The sequence below is a fragment of the Cervus elaphus genome, chromosome 7 (genome assembly GCF_910594005.1).
Source record: "Cervus elaphus chromosome 7, mCerEla1.1, whole genome shotgun sequence".
NCBI classification, from domain to species: Eukaryota; Metazoa; Chordata; class Mammalia; order Artiodactyla; family Cervidae; genus Cervus; species Cervus elaphus.
Genome location: NC_057821.1, coordinates 26,128,514 through 26,147,069, shown reverse-complemented (window position 1 = coordinate 26,147,069; position 18,556 = coordinate 26,128,514). Strand labels below are relative to the sequence as shown.

The 18,556-nt window shown below is 38.9% G+C and overlaps 1 protein-coding gene and 1 pseudogene across 1 annotated transcript in view; both read right to left on the bottom strand.

Moving 5' to 3' along the window:
- Positions 1-8,399: 8,399 nt before the first annotated feature.
- On the bottom strand, positions 8,400-18,290 carry LOC122697216 (annotated as a pseudogene).
- Positions 9,896-18,556, bottom strand: part of LOC122697213 (DLA class II histocompatibility antigen, DR-1 beta chain-like) — a 39,454-nt gene continuing 30,793 nt past the window's right edge. The window contains exon 4 of the mRNA XM_043907744.1: positions 9,896-9,962. Coding sequence (XP_043763679.1) covers positions 9,955-9,962 — 8 coding nt within the window. The 3' untranslated portion in view covers positions 9,896-9,954. The remainder of the gene's footprint in view (positions 9,963-18,556) is intronic.

The window sequence follows — 18,556 nt, the reverse complement described above, 5'->3', positions numbered from 1 at the left end:
TTACTTTTTGGTGTCTGTATCTGTGGGTATCTCTTGTTTTATTCCTGATGCTTGTAAATACTATTTTCTTTATCAGTCTTGCTAAAAGCTTGTCATTGTAATTGATCTTTTCAAAAAGTAAGTTTTCATTTTATTGATATTTTATATTGTTCTGTTATCAATGTCATTAATATCTGCTCATATCCGAATTAATTCCTTCCTTCCACCTGCCTTGAATTTTTTGCTTTTCCTTTTTTAGTTCCTTTAGGTGGGAACTTACTTTATTGAGATTTGTCAACTTCTCTACAGTCATCATTTAGTGCTGCAAATTTCTTTCTAAGCACTGTTTTAGCTGTATCTCACAAATTTTGATATGTTGTTTTTACATTTTTATTGAGAGTATAAAACCTCCACTTAGATCTATGGATTATTTATAAACATTGATCTGTAAATATTGTTTGTTGGGGTCCTTTAATGGACTGGAACCTTGTGGTATGGAGTTGACAATAAGAAAGTGAAAGAGAGAAAGAGAGAGAGAGAGGAGACCCGGGGACCTAACCTCTGATGGAGCAAAGGTGCTTTAATGATTTTTCTATGAGTATATATAGGCTGTGGTACAAGAAACTTCTTTCGGGAATGATAGAGATCAGAAAACCAAACGTACAGCAACCGTTACCAAGGGAACAAGGGGTAATGTTAGTCACAAGGTCAGGAGGCAATCCATATCTCAACAAAGGGGAACGAGACTAAGCAGTTTTGTCCTAAAGAAAATGTTTACTAAAGGAGACCCAAGCCTGCCTCACACAATGACCTCAGTCCCTGGGAGCAGCGTGCTGTTCCGCTTGAAGAGGGACAAAGGACTCATGAGAGACAGCACGTAGGAATCCTCCCGTCAAACATTCCCTGACAATTGTTCTCTACATACTAATTAGATCCTATTGTTTATAGTGTTGGTGAGTTCTTTTCCATCCTTCTTGAGTTTCTGTTCAGTTGTTTTGAGAGGAATAGTGAAATCTACAGCTATAATTGTGAATATGTCTTTTTCTCATTTTAGTTCAACCAGTTTTTTCTTCACCTATTTTTTGGCTCCATTGTTGGGTGCAGCACATTTAGTATTGCACTGTTTTCTTGGTGGAGAATATTTTTATCATTATGCAATGTTCCTCCTCTGCTCCTGATAATTTTATTTGTTCTGAAATCTACTTTGTCTTATATTAATACAGACTCTTTTGCTCTGTTTTGATAATATTTGCACACTGTACCCTTTTCATTTTTTTTTTTTTTTGCATTCAACATACCTATATTGCTGTAATTGAAGTGAATTTTTTCATAGACATTAATTAGTGGCTCATTATCTTATCCATCTAGCAGTTTGATTACAGATCTTCCTCTACTTATGATGGGGTTATGTACTGATTAGTTGAAAATATCAAAACAACAAAAACAACAAAAAATGTCACAACATCAAAAACAAGAAAAAAAAGTTGAAAATGTCAAAATTGCATTTAATACATCTAACCTACTGAACATCATAGCTTACCCTAAATTAACTTAAATGTTAAATATTAAGCTAAAGCTGAAACTCCAATACTTTGGCCACCTGAAGCAAAGAATTGACTCATTGGAAAAGCCCCTTATGCTGGGAAAGATTGAAGGCAGGAGAAGGAGATGACAGAGGATGAGATGGTTGGATGGCATCACCAGCTTGATGGACATAAGTTTGAGCAAGCTCTGGGAGTTGGTGATGGACAGGGAGGCCTGGCATGTGCAGTTCATGGGGTTGCAAAGAGTCAGACACAACTGAGCAACTGAAATGAACTTAAATGTGACAGTTATATTAGCCCACAGTTGTGTAAAATCATCTAACATACAACCTGTTTTATAACAATGATTTAATATCTCTTGTAATATATTAAGCACTGTACTGAATGTGGAAACAGAATGGTTTTATGGGTAGGGTACAGAATGGTTGTAAATGTACTGATTGTTTACCCTCAAGAAAGTGTGGCTGACTGGTAGCTGGAGGTCATTGACACTGCCGAGCATTTTGAGAGGGTATCATACTGCATATTAATAACCCAGAAAAAGATCAAAATTCAATGCACAATTTTTATGAATGTATATCACTTTTGCACCATTGTAAAAGTCAAAAAATCATAAGTTGAACCATCATTAAGTGGTCAGAGACTATCTCCACTGTTGTAAACATTTACATTTATTGTAGTTGTTAGTTGAGGTTTAAATCTGCCATTTTATCATTGTTTTCTATCTGTTCTTCTATATTTAATATGTATTTTTTCTTTTCTCTGCCTCATATGAGTTACTAGAATGTTTTTTAGAATACATTGATTTATTTATAATGCTCTTGAGTATCTCTCTTTGTATAATTTTTTAAATGGCCTGCTCTTCAGTAAATTTTTTGAAATATTTAAGAAAGAAACCATGCTAATTTAATGAAAACTTGCAAAGAAAAGACACTTCAAACACTTTTATGAAACCTGAATAGTCTTTATAACAAAAACTGGCAAGGACCCTAAACAAAAAGAAATTTACAGACTCATCATTCTTATAAACATAGATGTCAAACTTTAAGAAAATATTAACAAATTAAATCAGGTGCTATATAAAAAGCAAAATGTATCAATGTCATATGGAGCCTATTCCAGGAATGAAGGTTGCTTTAACAATTGAAAATTAATGTAAATCACTATATTAACTGAAAGAAGGAGAAAAGACATATGACCATCTTGATTAAATTGCAAAATATCAATTGACAGAATTCAACACTTGCATTTAATTTTTACTCTAGTATTAAAAACTAGAACTAAAGAGCAATTTTTTTCAGTCTAAGAAAGGATAGCTACCCCACTGCACATATCAGACTCAATGGTGAAATATTTTAAAATTTCCCCATGATATCTAGAGTACTAGAGTTGTTAGACAATAAAAAATGCCAAAAAATAAAAATAAAAGATACAAAGATGTGGCAAAGGAATTAAAATTACCATTATCTTGATCATAAAAATAATAGACAATTTTATAAATTAATTACTAACAATATATCTGGATACATAAAATCAATTATATTCTGCTTTACCAGAAATAAATCAAAATCAAAGTCAAGATGATGATACCATTCGCAATAGTAACCAAGAGTAGCAGGTATCTAGTAATAAATATATCAGAAAGATAAATAAGGCCTCTATACTGAAAATTGGAACACACTATTGGGAAAAATCAAGGGACTTATATAAATGATGAAAATACACAGTTGGAGATTGTAAGAGTAAATATTTAAAGCCCTATACCTCCCTCATCAGATTTCTGTGTCTATAAATTTATCTTTTTCTAGATGCTTCACATAAACGGAATTATGTGACATATAGATTTTTGTGTCTGGCTTATTTCGCTTAGTACAGTATTCTTTAAGCTCATCTGTTTTGTAATATGTATCATCATTTCTTCTAAATACTGCCATTTCACATAATTTAGTCTCCTTCATGGCTGAATTATTCCATTGAATGAATGTGGCACATTTTGTTTATCCACTCACTAACTGATGGATATTTGGATTGTTTCCTGTTTTGATGATTATGAGTAATATGGCTATGAATTTTTGCACACATTTATCTGTGAGGACATATATTTTCATATCTCTTGAGGATATTCCAAGGAGAACTGCTCAATCATATGGGAAATATAGCTTTTAACTTTTTAAGAAACTGCCCAAGTGTCTTTCAAAGTAGTTGTAATGTTATACATTCGCAGCAGCTACCCATCAGGAACTATAAAGATTTTGCATCTTCAAATAGAATTATGACAATGAGATTAAGTTCAGTTCAGTTCAGTCACTCAGTCGTGTCCAACTCTTTGCAACCCCATGGACTGCAGCACGCCAGGCCTCCCTGTCCATCACTAACTCCCGGAGTCCACCCAAACCCATGTCCATTGAGTCAGTGATGCCATCCAACCATCTCATCCTCTGTCATCCCCTTTTCCTCCTGCCGTCAATCTTTCTCAGCATCAAGGTCTTTTCAAATGAGTCAGCTCTTCACATCACGTGGCCAAAGTATTGGAGTTTCAGCTTCAATATCAGTCCTTCCAATGAATATTCAGGACTGATTTCCTTTGAGATGGGCTGGTTGGATCTCCTTGCTGTCCAAGGGACTCTCAAGAGTCTCCCCAACACCACAGTTCAAAAGCATCAATTCTTCAGTGCTCAGCTTTCTTTATAATCCAACTGTCACATCCATACATGACTACTGGAAAAACCATAGCCTTGACTAGATGGACCTTTGTTGGCAAAGTAATGTCTCTGATTTTTTAATATGCTGTCTGTGTTGGTCATAACTTTCCTTCCAGGGAGGAAGCATCTTTTAATTTCATGGCTGCAGTCACCATCTGCAGTGATTTTGGAGCCCAAGAAAATAAAGTCTGCCACTGTTTTCACTGTTTCCCCATCTATTTGCCATGAAGTGATGGGACCAGATGCCATGATCTTAGTTTTTTGAATGTTGAGCTTTAAGCCAACTTCTTCACTCTCCTCTTTCACTTTCATCAAGAGGCTTTTAGTTCTTCTTCACTTTCTGCCATGAGGTGGTGTCATCTGCATATCTGAGGTTATTGATTTTCCCCTGGCAACCTTGATTCCAGCTTGTGCTTCATCCGGCCCAGCATTTCTCATGATGAACTCTGCATATAAGTTAAGAAGCAGGGTGACAATATACAGCCTTGACATACTCCTTAAGGAAATAATAATAACCATTATTTTATTAATTTTTACATTCTCTCTCTCTCTTTTTTTTTTTTTTTTTTTTTGCTTTCTCAATTTTTATTTATCAGGGAACCATTTTGTTGAAAGGAATGAGCTCGGGATACATATTACCAACAACTTGAAACTCTCTGTGCTAAACTAAACCTCAGTTGGTCAGTGGTATCATCTGGACTCTATTACTGGTGTTTATAATGAATAATGAAACAATGCAAAAGAAGGTACATCTTACTATAGATATATAGTATGTTTTAGCATCTCATAAAGCTAATCATGTTTCCCAGGTGGCTCTGCAGTAAATAATCTACCTGCCAATGCAGGAGACATGGACTTGATCCCTGGGTAGAGAAGAATCCTGGAGGAGGAAATAGCAACCCACTCCAGTATTCTTGCCTTGGAGATCTCATGGACAGAGGAGCTGGCAGGCTACCGTCCATGAGGTCGCTAAAGAGTCAGACACGACTTAAGCAACCAAACAACAACAACAAAGCTAGTCACTTCTCATTATGTGTCTTTTTTCAAAAATTTCTCTGGGAAATATATCTTTCCTCATAAAGATACGAATCAGTATATTAAGTTCTAAAACAAACAAATAATAACCCTTTTGCTTTTGGAGTTGGGGGTTTGAGTATGGCTGGAATTTAATATTCAGTGTTAAAAAAACTGAATTGATGTTGTCTTTTAAGAATCTATCATCTTAAATAAACTAAAAATGAGAAAAAGAATCTATTATCTTTCATGAGGAAATAATTTAAAAATATACTCTAATACAGCCAGATATTATAGTTTTCTTACCCTAAAATCATTCTCCCCTACCCCTTCTACCGTTCTTTTCTTTCTAATTAAAATGGCTTTGCTCCTGCTCTTCCATATGTATTAGGGGAGACAGGGTCACATGATAAGTGGTAAATCACAGTTTTGTCTGAGCTGCCATTGTGATCCAGGGTCCTCCCAGTACATGGGGAAGTGGGTCTACTGGAAACACTCTAGGAAAAACTCAGTTGCTCCTTATAAAAGTGCAGGAGAAGAAGCAATTCTCTTTTCCCACTTTATTTAAGATTATTGAGGATAAATTAACCACCTCTGGAGATTCCTTACCTCAAATATGTTATGTGAGATAATAAAGAAAAATAAAGTTGATTGGATTTTCTTTTACTAGTAGCAAAAATCATCTTCAGTGAAATGTTCATGCCATACACTTTAATTCTACATTATAATTTCATAGCAAAGGTATTAAATAAAATAATTACTCATTTCTTCTCAGAGAACAACGTGAGAATAAAGTTGCAACCTTGAGATTAAACAGAATTTATCCTAACTGAATGTATATTGGAGATATTATTATCAGCTTATCAAACTCCTACAGAACAATATCCTATTTCACATAAAAACTGTATAATTAATATATGCATAAAATAACCTTTTCTTGAAAATAAAATAATAGTTGTCCCTGACTGTGGAGAAATTGCTTCAAATGACTATTACTTTGAAATGAACTGCTAAATCTATTATCTAGTATATAGATTTGATTTACATTTGGAAATGACTCCTTAGATAGAATACAATAGCAGGACTTAACCATCTTCTCAAACAATACCTGGTAGCTCAGACAATAAAGAATCTGCCTACAATGCAGGAGACCTGGGTGTGATCCCTGGGTCAAGACGATCCCCTGAATAAGGGAAAGGTAACCCACTTCAGTATTCTTGCCTAGAGATTTTCAGGGACAGACCATGGGGTCACAAAGAGTTGGACACAACTGAGTGACTAACACTTTCACTTTAACCAATTGAGTTACCTTTCTCTGAAAGCTATCCAACTCCTTAATATTATTCAAATATATGGAATTTAGAACTATATACTGACTTACAATTACAGTTTCACAATGATTTATTCAAGGGTCAAAAAAATATTGATTTACTTTTCTAAGATCTTTCTAATCATATACTTGTAAAATTTTATTTATTTATTTATTGGCTCTGATGACTAAAGCTTTATTATTTGCAGAAAAGACTTAAGATTTGTGTTTCTCCTGGATAAACCTTTAAGGAGACTATGAATTAGACTTTAGGTGAGGTAGCCTTCCCAGGGTTTCAGTTTAAAAAGACCTCCTCTCCCTTTTTTTCCTTTGATTTCAGGTTCTCCCTGATTGGCTCAGTCTCAAGTTATTGTGGTCTATATTTACATTTCTGATTTGTAGAGATTTGCAAGACAAGGGCAGTTCAACTTAAAATATGAAATAAGATACATACAGAAAAGTCCAATTTTCTTCTCTGTCCCCTTCCTGCTATTCCCTCATTTATCCCTGTAGGTATAAGTTTAAAAAAAAATTCCATTGTTTTTATGTACAAATGTAAGTAGACAGTAGATGGGTGGATGGATAGATAGATGAACGAGAGAAAGAGAGAAAATGAATGCATATAGCTATATATTTCTATTCTTCCCCTCTTTATTATTAAATAGGAAGGTGTATATTCTATAATTCTCTTCAATCCGACTACAAACAAATTTGGGAAACTACTCTGCAGTAAGGTAGTCTCATTGTTAGGCAGGCTACCCAGCATTTCATTGTTGGAATGTACACTACTGTATTCATATATTCTTTATTTCCCAGCATTGGCTCCGATTTCTGCAAAGATGGGTCCATATAGGATTTTCCTGTGACAGACAATAAGCTTATCACACAATCTGAAGGGCTCCCAGATTCATCTTTTCCACTAGAGTTGTGGCTTTTGTCTTACAGCTTGAGATATTTTTATGGGGAAGGAGGTAATCCCAGCCAAAAAGTCAGCCTGTTGCTAGTTTATACTTGACAGAAAATGATTGATATGTTGAAGCCCATGATTAGTCTACTAAAAAAGGAGCTCAAAAAGTCTTCAGATTTCGAAACTGTCTTTTAAAAAATTTTGAAAAGAGACAAAAGAGAAAGATTTTTAAAATTCTGAGGGTAGCATATCTATACAGGGTATCTGCATTTCTTATATTTGTTGTTCCCCTTCTGTTCAGGCAGTAAAGGTTCAGGCAGTAAAGAATTAGCCTACAAGCCAGGAGGTGTGGGTTCTATCCCTGGGTCGGGAAGATCCCCTGAAGAAGGAAATGGCAACCCACTCCAATATTCTTGCCTGGAGAATTCCATGGACAGAGAAGCCTGGCGGGCTACAGTCCATGGGGTTGCACAGAGTCGGGCACAACTGAACAACTAACAGTTTCACTTTGTGTATTCCATGGTGTAAAGGAATGTCTGTGTTTGTCTTTGAGAACACAAAGATGCAGGAGACCACAGTGAAATGGGTTCATAAAGGACTTTCTCTTGGCTCAGGAGAAACATACCTAATCGCAGAATGTAGAAAACATAAGTAAAAACTAACGAAAACGAAACGGAAGTCGCTCAGTCATGTCCGACTCTTTGCGACCCCACGGACTGTACAGTCCGTGCAAAATTCCCAGGCCAGTGGGTAGCCTTTCCCTTCTCCAGGGGATCTTCCCAACCCAGGAATCAAACCCAGGTCTCCTGCATTGCAGGTGGACAGTATATAAAGCAAAGAACCTTTCAAATGTGACCAAACTACCAGAAGATAAATAAAAACATCATTAGGTTGCAATGAACTCTTTCTTTACATTTTTCCTTCTACATTTTACTCCCTGATGCTTTGTGAAGCAGAAGATTTTCACTCCATATTTACTGATAAAGACATTTTAAAGTAATGTTGGCAGAAGAAGAGTTCAGATACACAGAAAGCAGTAAAAGCTGAAAACAAAAAGGAGCTAGGAAAAATGAAGATAAGGTGTTGCCTTCAATTTAAGAACTTCCAGGTTAAGACTGGGGACTGAAGAAGCCATCAAGGAGAACATTTTCAACAGGGTCACTGGACTAGGAGCAAACCAGATCCTAAGAAAGCACTCTCTGAAGAAGAGTAAAATCTAATCAGGAAACCTTTTCATGCTGCAAAGAAGCTGGTAGAGGGTTTTTGCTTGAGCATTGCCATCTTCACTTCAGCTTAGGAGTCCTGCAAAAGACAGTGAAGAGGGTTGTTTTCAGATCTAACTCTGCACGCAGGCTTTGTGTGTGTGTGTGTGTGTGTGTGTGTTTGTGTGTGTGTGCATGTGCACACGCATGCGCGTGCACTCATGCTCTTTCAGGACATCAAGTTAAAGCATTATATTAAAAAGGAAAGCAAATTCTTATATCTTCCTGAGCCAAAGCTACCTTAGAGCACAGTCCTTCCTGTTTAGTGGAGAGAAGAAGCTTTAGTATTAACTGCCTGATCAGAAGTCTGATTCAAAATCTTTTCCATTATTTCTCTTTCCAGTCTTGTTACCCCTACCATCTGTTATGGAGAGAGTAAATATTGGTTTAAAAGAGAATTAAAGAGCATTACCTGTTGGCTGAAGTCCACAGTGTTTTCGGAAAGAGAAGAGAAGAGATATATTTATAATAAATGGAGGAAAGTCAGTCTCCAAAACACAATGTCCCCAGACCCAGATCAGTCTTCTAAGATTTCTCTAACACCACAGCCCACATCACATGAGGCCAACCTGGAAGGCCAGACAGGAGAGTAGACATCAAGAGCATTAAGCTTTCCTCTCACAAATGGAATGTGATTTCATCAGCCTTAGTGTCCCTCTGTCCCAGGGTCTCTACCCTAAATCACCATGCATGCTAACCTTTTCTTATCTCTAAATGCCATAATTTCTTGTGTTTCATACATAAGTTTCTAAGTTTCCAAGACCTATTGAATCCTAGACTTTCAAGAAATTGAGGTCAATAGGGGCTTCCCAGGTAGATCTAGTGGTAAAGAACCTGCCTGCCAATGCAGGAGACAAAATAAGAGAAGTGGGTTCGATCCTTGGGTGGGGAAAATCCCCTAGAGGAGGGCATGGCAACCCACTCCAGTATTCTTGCCTGGAGGATCCTATGAACAGAGGAGACTGGCAGGCTACAGTCCATGGGATCACAGGGTCGGATATGACTGAAGTGATTTAGCAGGCATGCACGCAGGGGAAGGAAAGGCTTTAGATGAGACCATTGATATACACAGAACTAACTGAGCAAAGCCAAATTTCTTCACTCAGAAGTATCAGCTGCCAACAGGTTCCTTACCTTTCTGATTCCTAAAGTATGTCAACAGCCTGATCCCAAGGAAGAGAAGACCCAGAACAAAGCCCCTGACTCCACTCATCATCTTGCTCTGAGCAGAGTCAGATCATGCCTCTAGAAAAGAAGTCAGTTTTGGTGATCTCTATCCAATCCAACTTCCCTAAGCTTTGAGGATGGGAGAAGAAGGTTGCCTAGAAGAATTAGAATACTTAGTCATTATGAAAAAGAGATTAAAAATCACACACAGTAGCTATGAGGTTAAGGCATTGAACTCATTTAAGCATCACAACCCTGACATAAAGCCATGACTTCAACATTTCATGGATGTGGAGCCTGGGACTCAAAGATGTTAAGTAGCTTGCCTAGCATGACAGAGCTAATAAAAGGCAGCACTGAGACTGGACTCCTCTCATATCAAGAAGGTCCCTACATTGTAGAGGATGTACTCCTTCTCAAATAACAGTGAACCCAGAACAACAGCATTAGATGTACAAGCCCAGCCCAACAAAGGGGGCTGATGCCTTGGGCCATGGGGTGACCATAAACTGTGATATCATGGAGACTCAGGGCAGGGACACCTTTTCTCTGCCTGCCAGAAGAACTGTCTCACCAGCAGGTATAGGTATTGATAGAAACTATCAAAGCGTATCTGTAAACTATCAGAGGGTTTCTGTCACAAGATACCACAGAGCTACTCCCCAACAATTTGTGCTAAGAAAGAGAAGAGCATGAAGCAAATAAAAAAATATGGTGTGGAGCAAGGAGAATCTGACACTCAGAGGTAAGCAAGCCCCCTCCATGGTGGGTGAGGAACTTATGAGATCAGAACGCTTCTCACTCCATTCCACTGTGATAAAGCTCATCTGAATGGGGTGATCCACTTGGCAAGTGTAGACCTCTCCACTCTGAGGAACTGTTTCAAGCATCACCACGGTCTGGAAGGTCCAGTCTCCATTCTGGATCAGACCTGTGGAGCTCACTCCAGCCTCCTCTTCGTGGCCGTTCCAGAACCACCGGACTTCAACGTGGCCCAGATAGAAACCATTCACAGAGCAGACCAGGAGGCTGTGGTGCTGCAGGGGCTGGGTCTTTGCAGGATGCACGGTCACTGTAGGCTCCACTAGGAGAGAAAAAGCAGAGGGACTAAGTGAAGGAGACAGAGTAAGTCTCCCTGACTGGCTGCCTTTCTTCACTTAGTCTGCTGATCCAGATTGCAGACTTGGACAGGCCTCGCTAGAGCTGGCCATGTGACTAAACTGCAGTTAGTGCCATGAGCCTTGTCTTTAATCCTTACAGCATGAACCCATTAGATCTGAGAGATGTGAAGGAAATTTGTGGGTTTCTTTATCCAAAGAACCATTTATTCATTATTCAATTGAAGTGTTTACAATTTTTTGCAAAGCAACTGTGTATTCATTAATAGCACAACTTCTGTAGCCATGCTGCCTGGGTTCAGTTCCAAGCTCTCTCTCTCTTACTGATTGATCCTAGTGTAATATTCACATTCTCTGTGCCTCAGCTTTATGACCTACCAAGGAGGTTAATAATACAAAGTGATCTCTGAAGGTTATCTGAGGATGACTGCACCTAAAGTATGTTAAGCCACAACTGGAATTTAGCCTTCAATATGTGTTAGCTATATATTATTTTTGTTTCATTAGAGAGAAAATATGGTTCAAAGTAGTGTGGATAACTTAGGAAAGATTAGTAGGGTAAGTGTAGAGACAGAATATGAAATCCTGGGAAAGCCATGTCCAGGCACTCACACTTTAGAACATCTCAGTTTAGGGCAGGGTTTGGAATTCACTGATACATGGTCTTAATGCCTCATTCTTAACTCCACCAGCCACAATAAACACAGTTTACAAAAAAAAGAAGAACAACAACAGAAGAAGGAGAAACCTGGCGAAAAACATTTTTACAGTTTCACAAAAATAGTAGATTTAAGATCAATGGTAAACCATTACTAACATTTTCTCAGTCTATTACATTAAATTAAAATATTTAAATTTCTAAAATTGAAAATAATTAACTGAATCAAAATATAACCCACAAACTGGAGAAAATCATCAATGTGTTAATCTTAACACATAGAGAACCCATAAAATCACAGAGGAAAATACTAGGACCATAGAGATAAGAGACAATAGGTAATTCTTAAGACAGTAATAACAATTAGCCAATAAATATGTGAGAAATGTTCAAGAACCTTGGAAACAAAAAATTTTTAATTAAAAATTTTAAAAAGTAAATTTTAAACTAAGTATTTGGCAATAATGAAAGAAATATCTAACAAAAGGGAATTTAATGTATATTTTACCACTATAAAAATAAATAATATGTAACCACACAAATACTACTAACATTCATTATAGAAAAAAGTAACAGTGTGTTAAGTGGCAAAGTTATCAACATAATTCAGAAAGCTGGTTTCATAAGCATTTCAACTATGTAAAAGTACATATAAAGAAAACCAAAAAAGCAAGAAACTTAGACATAAACAAAGCCTTAGAATAATCAGAAGTGCTTCGGAAGTTCCCCATCTCTCAAGAATTAGTCTGCTAGCTCTTTGTCAATGAAATGCTTCTGCACGCAGACGTCTGCACACTTATTTCTGGGGGGTCAGTATTAAGAAGGTGTGTACCTAGAGCAAGTTGTGACTCTCCTCACATGCTCCCAATCCTTGAACATTCCTCACCTCTCCTCCCCCAAACTCTCCCCCCAACCACAGACACCTTGAAGTCCCCTCCCACATCTCTAACCACCCACCCACCAGTGTTGACTCCCCTCCTGCACCTATTTTCTCCCACAAGGACCATCAAGGATGCCTGGAGTCTCCCTTCTTCATCCCTCCCCCACCCCACACACACACCCACCCTCTTGGTCCTCCCAGATTCCAGGGTACTCCCCCCACCACACACACTGTCTCTTTCCTTTCACAATAACTGACTAAGTCGCACAGGCAGATGAAAGAAGAACCCGTGGGAGTTGAGGGGTGCCTGTGGAGCCAATGAGGCAGTCCTAGTGGCCCTCCTGCGCTTGGGCAGCCCTCATTGGTGGCCATCACGTCAGTTCCTTCCTGGGAGCCCACCAGGGTGACCAGATACTTCTGTTCCCACAGAGCATTTCATGGTGCAGGGCAAGCCAAGTTTCATTTCTCCAGGCAACATGCTCTCACAGGAACCCTCCTTAAGCATACTTGCTCATAATACAACACATTCACTGGGACTCAGTCTCTCTGTCTCTTTGTCTCTCTCTCTCTCTCTCTCACACACACACACACACTGTCCCCAGTCCCCTGGTTGCCCACCCCCACACTCACCTTGCCGCTGCACCGTGAAGCTCTCACCAAGCCAGTAGTTGTGTCTGCAGAACGTGTCCACCACAGCCCACGTCCACTCCACGAAGTCCTTCTGGTGATTCCAACTCTCAGCGAAGAGCCTGCCCAGCTTGGTCACTGCCCTGAACTCACCCACGTCGTCGCTGTGAAAATGCGCCAACTCCTTCTAATTATAGAAGTATCTGGCCAAGAACCACACCTGCTTAGTCTGGGTGGAGAAATGATACTCGGACTTGCCCTGCACCATGAAATGTGCTGTGGGAACAGAAGGATCTGGTCACCCTGGTGGGCTTCCAGGAAGGAACTGATGTGATGGCCACCAATGAGGGCTGCCCAAGCGCAGGAGGGCCACTAGGACTCCCTCATTGGCTCCACAGGCACCCCTCAACTACCACCCCTCAACTACCACGGGTTCTTCTTTCATCTGCCTACAGTGGAGGGAGGCGAAGGTGGGCAGAGGAGACCCCTTAGGTCTCCAAGTGGCTTCACTGGTTGACTAGAACCCTTCCAGCCTGAGCTGGACCAGGATTTTCCCCATCACCACTCTTCCCTGAAGCCCCGACAAGAAAGACACTCATGACTCCTTCCTCTCACCCCCACAAGTTCTTTAGCTCTTCCTCCAGAGTACTTACTTCTTTACTGGTGAGCTTCAGGCCTGTGCTGCCCCTTAGGAATCCAAAGAAGCTCAATATTTAGTAAAAGTGATGGGAAAAATTCAACCATACAGGGATTTAAATGAGAGTGAGAAATGTCAAAAGAGAAATGTGAAAATCTATAACAGAGAATTACAGGATGATCTAAATCACATTAGGGTGCCAAAGAAGTAATTTCTAAAGGAAGATGCGATGATGTGATATGAAAGGTTAAGTGGATATGAGCTAGAGGAAGAGTGGGTATGAATCTCAGTTTTGGGGAAAAGGAGTCACATTTTAGATAAAATAATACAATGAACCAAAATATGAAATAATTGATGAATTTCTTCATCAGTTCAAGAAATGACAAGAAAACAGTTCACTGGAGCACTGAGAATGAGAGGAAGGAGAGTAAAGATGAGAAATCACAGGGAGCTGGGTGTGTTAGGATTTTGGCTTTACAGAATCAATAAAGAGAAACTACTGAAGAGTTTTGAGGATATTAAAAGCAACATCACAATACAGGTCCACAATCCCACAACAACATTTCTAAATCAAAAAATTCAGAAAACCAGATTTTTTTTTAAATTGGTGCAAAAATCCATTTGGAAGATCTGACCTGAGGTTAGATGTGTCTCAGTTCTTATCATCATATGTGCTTCTATATTTTCAATATTTTAAACATCATACATATATGTATGCATATATTCAGGATTTCCCTGATGGCTCAGACGGTAAAGAATCTGCCTGCAATACAGGAGACATAGGTTCACCCCTGGGTTGCAAAGATCCTCTGGAGAAGCAAAAAGCTACCCACTCTAGTATTCCTGCCTGGATAATTCCATGGACAGAGGAGCCTGGCAGGCTGCAGTCCATGGGGTCACAAACAGTTGGACCCAACTGAGTTACTAACATACACATGCATAAATACACCTTTATATCATATATATGTATATATTTTTGTTTTATCTTTCTGTTTAACTGAACTGTGAAAATGTCAAAACAGAGTTAAAGAATAACCGTGTGATTAAGATGAATAAATGAAAAAATTTAGCAATTTCAATATGTGGATTAGCCACTAAGTCATGCCTGAGTCTTTTGTGACCCCATGGACTGTAGCCCGCAAACTGTCCTCTGTCCATATTTCCCAGGTGAAAATACTGGAGTGGGTTGCTATTTTATTCTCCAGGGGATCTTCCTGACACAGGGATCGAACTCGTATCTCCTGCATGGCAGACAGATTCTTTACCATTGAGCCACCTGGGAAGCCCTTTCAATAACATAAAATATACAAATACCACAGAAGATTGAAGCATTTTACTGAAAAATTTGTGCAGTCACTAATACTTATGACTTACAAAAGCAAGTTGTTGAAAGTTAACAGACTGTGAAGAACTCTTTCAATACTGAAAAACATTGCATAAAGTAAAAAACAAAAATGCAGAGAGTTCCAGAAAAACATCTACTTCTGCTTTATAGACTATGCCAAAGTCTTTGACTGTGTGGATCACAACAAGCTGTGGAAAATTCTTCAAGAGTTGGGAATACCAGACCACCTGACCTGCCTCCTGAGAAATCTGTATGCAGGTCAAGAAGTGACAGTTAGAAATGGACATGGAACAACAGACTAGTTCCAAATAGGGAAAAGAGTATGTCAAGGCTGTATATTATCACCCTGCTTAATTAATTTACATGCAGAGTACATCATGAGAGACACTGGGCTGGATGAAGCACAAGCTGGAATCAAGATTTCCGGGAGAAATATCAATAAACTCAGATATGCAGATGACACCACCCTTATGGCAGAAAGCAAAGAGGAACTAAAGAGCCTCTTGATGAAAGTGAAAGAGGAGAGTGAAAAGGCTGGCTTAAAACTCAACATTCAAAAAACTAAGGTCATGGCATCTGTTCCCATTACTTCAAGGCAAATCGATGGGGAAACAGTGACAGACTGTATTTTCTTGGGCTCCAAAATCATTGCAGGTGGTGATACAGCCATTAAATTAAAAGACACTCCTTGGAAGAAAGCTATGACCAACCTAGACAGCTTATTAAAAAGCAGAGGCATTACTTTGCCAACAAAGTCTGTCTAGTCAAAGCTATGGTTTATCCAGTAGTCATATATGGATGTGAGAGTTGGACCATAAAGAAAGCTGAGCACAGAAGAATTGATGCTTTTGAACTGTGGTGCTGGAGAAGACTCTTGAGAGTCCCTCGGACTGTGAGGAGATCCAATCAGCCCATCCTAAAGGAAATCAGTCCTGAATATTCATTGGAAGGACTGATGCTGAAGCTGAAGCTCCAATACTTTGACCACCTGATACGAAGAACTGACTCATTGGAAAAGACCCTGATGCTGGGTAAGATTGAAGGCAGGAGGAGAAGGGGACGACAGAGGATAAGATGGTTGGATGGCATCACCGACTTTTGGACAAGAGTTTGAGCAAGTTCTGGAAGTTGGTGATGGACAGGGAAGCCTGGTGTGTTGCAGTCCATGGGGGTCACAAAAAGTCAGACATGACTGAGCAACTGAACTGAACTGAACTGAACTTGCATTGATTGAACAAGTTCAAGAAAATGGTGAATGTATACAACTGCCTAGGTTTTTTGGTAAAAACATGGTAAAGTAAACCACAAGGAACTGAACTGAAAGGTGAGTAAAAGTGTGGGTCCAGACTTTTTATATACAACACAGTGTAATCCAATGTTTTTAACTTCAACACTGCTGACATTTTTGGATCAGGTAATTCTTTGTTGTGAATGTGCTGTTTTATACATTTTAGTCTGTTTTCCTGAATCTCTGGCTTCTACACACTAGATATCAGAACAATCCCCCAGTTGTGACAATAAAAAATAGCTCCAGATATTGCCTAAAGTTGCTTTGGCAAAGGAAGAAGATGAAACAGATGTACTGCCTCTGGATAAGAATCATGAGGTAAACCATTTGAGAAATCAATGATTAAAAAAGAAAAACACATTTAATGATGGTGTGCTGAGAATTGCATTTCAAATGGAACATTATATCTGTTAAAAACATTGATGTTACATGAAATATGTTTTTTAAAAATCTGGACCCAGTGCAAAGCTGTTTTTCCAGCACATTTGTTACTGCATTTGTTTGAAAGGAAGGTTTACTGATTTCTTTGCCTTGTCAACAAGTCAGTGCATGTGTGCTAAGTTGCTTCAGCTGTGTCCATCTCCTTGCCACACCATGGACTGTAGCCTGCCAGGTTCCTCTGTCCATAGGATTCTCCAGGCAAGAATACCGAGGTGGGTTGCCATGTCTTCCTCCAGGGGATCTTCCCCATCCAGGGGTCAGTCCCACACCTCTTAAGTCTCCTTACCGCTAGTGCCACCTGGAAACCCCAACCAGTCACTAAGCCATGTTAATTTATTCCTCACATCATCATCCTTCTTGATTTTCATTCCACTGAGCTATTACTTATATTTAGTAGCAAATTTCAGCCATAGCCATTTCATCTAGTACAATGGCCCAAACTAACTCATTTTCTAACTTTTGATTCCCTACTCTCAATAATACTAGTAGATATCAAATTGACAGCCTTAGCCAGATACAGAACTCTCACTTCTGTAATCAAGTTCCCTCAGCAAGGGGGAAACTAAGAAAAGATGACATTCTCAATTAGACAGTTTACCAAAACTGAACAGACTTTCCTAATCTCTGCCCCTTTAGGTATGATTGTAGGGAGGAGAGGAACCTGGATCAAACCATCTATGTCTTATTATTCACAAATCCTCTGAGGTCCTACTTGACAGACAAGAAGTCAAAAAATAAAGTGTGAAGTTGCTGCTCACTATAGCTTGTATGTATCAACCTACATGGTTGTGGTTAACAATGTTAGTCCACAGTCATGTTCTGTCTATATAGTAATCATCCCTCGGCCATGTGTCATTTAGCAAATAAAAATACAGTGTGCCCAATTAAAGATTCTGGATAAATTATTTGTTGCTTATTTGAAATTCAAATTTAAATATAACTGACGGTCCTATATTTTATTTGGCAACCAAAGCTCAACTTGATAATAAACTCCAGAGAAGAATTCATGTTCCTCAACACATGGCCATCATGTCTAGTACATAGTGTAAATCTTTGTGAAAATTTTCAAATAATAAATGTGAAATGAATTAAAATTTCCCCTATATATTGACATATACCATAAGGCACACTAATGTTACATATGAACATCAGAAATGTTACCAATTATTCAGACCCAACTTAGCCACTATATATAGGTATGAAGAATATGTCACAATTTTAAGGGACATGGCCTGAACACAGTGACAAAAGCTAGCTCCATTCCTTCCCCCATCCCATGATAGCTCACCCCCCTGCAAGATAGGCACTTATGTGGGGTGTCCCTGGCTTGGGCCTGCTGATGGATTCATCACCATCAGTATCACTGTCAGAGCTGCCATCTAGGAACCTCTGGGGAAACACAGTCACATCATGCTGGAGAACAGGAAAAGACAAGGTGTAGAGGAGCAGGGAAGTCTCACTCAGTAAAGACATGAGCCCTCCTCCACCCACTTTCCAAGTGATACCAACAAAGGGCTCATATCTGTGTTCCTGGATTGGGTGATCTCAGTGCTGGAGAACCAATCAGCACCAGAGACGGGAAGCATCATCAGTTGCTGATCAGAGAATTAGTATGAGAGTCCTCTTCTGAAACTTTACAATTTCCTCCCTTAAAAGGATTGTTTTCATCTACTGCTTC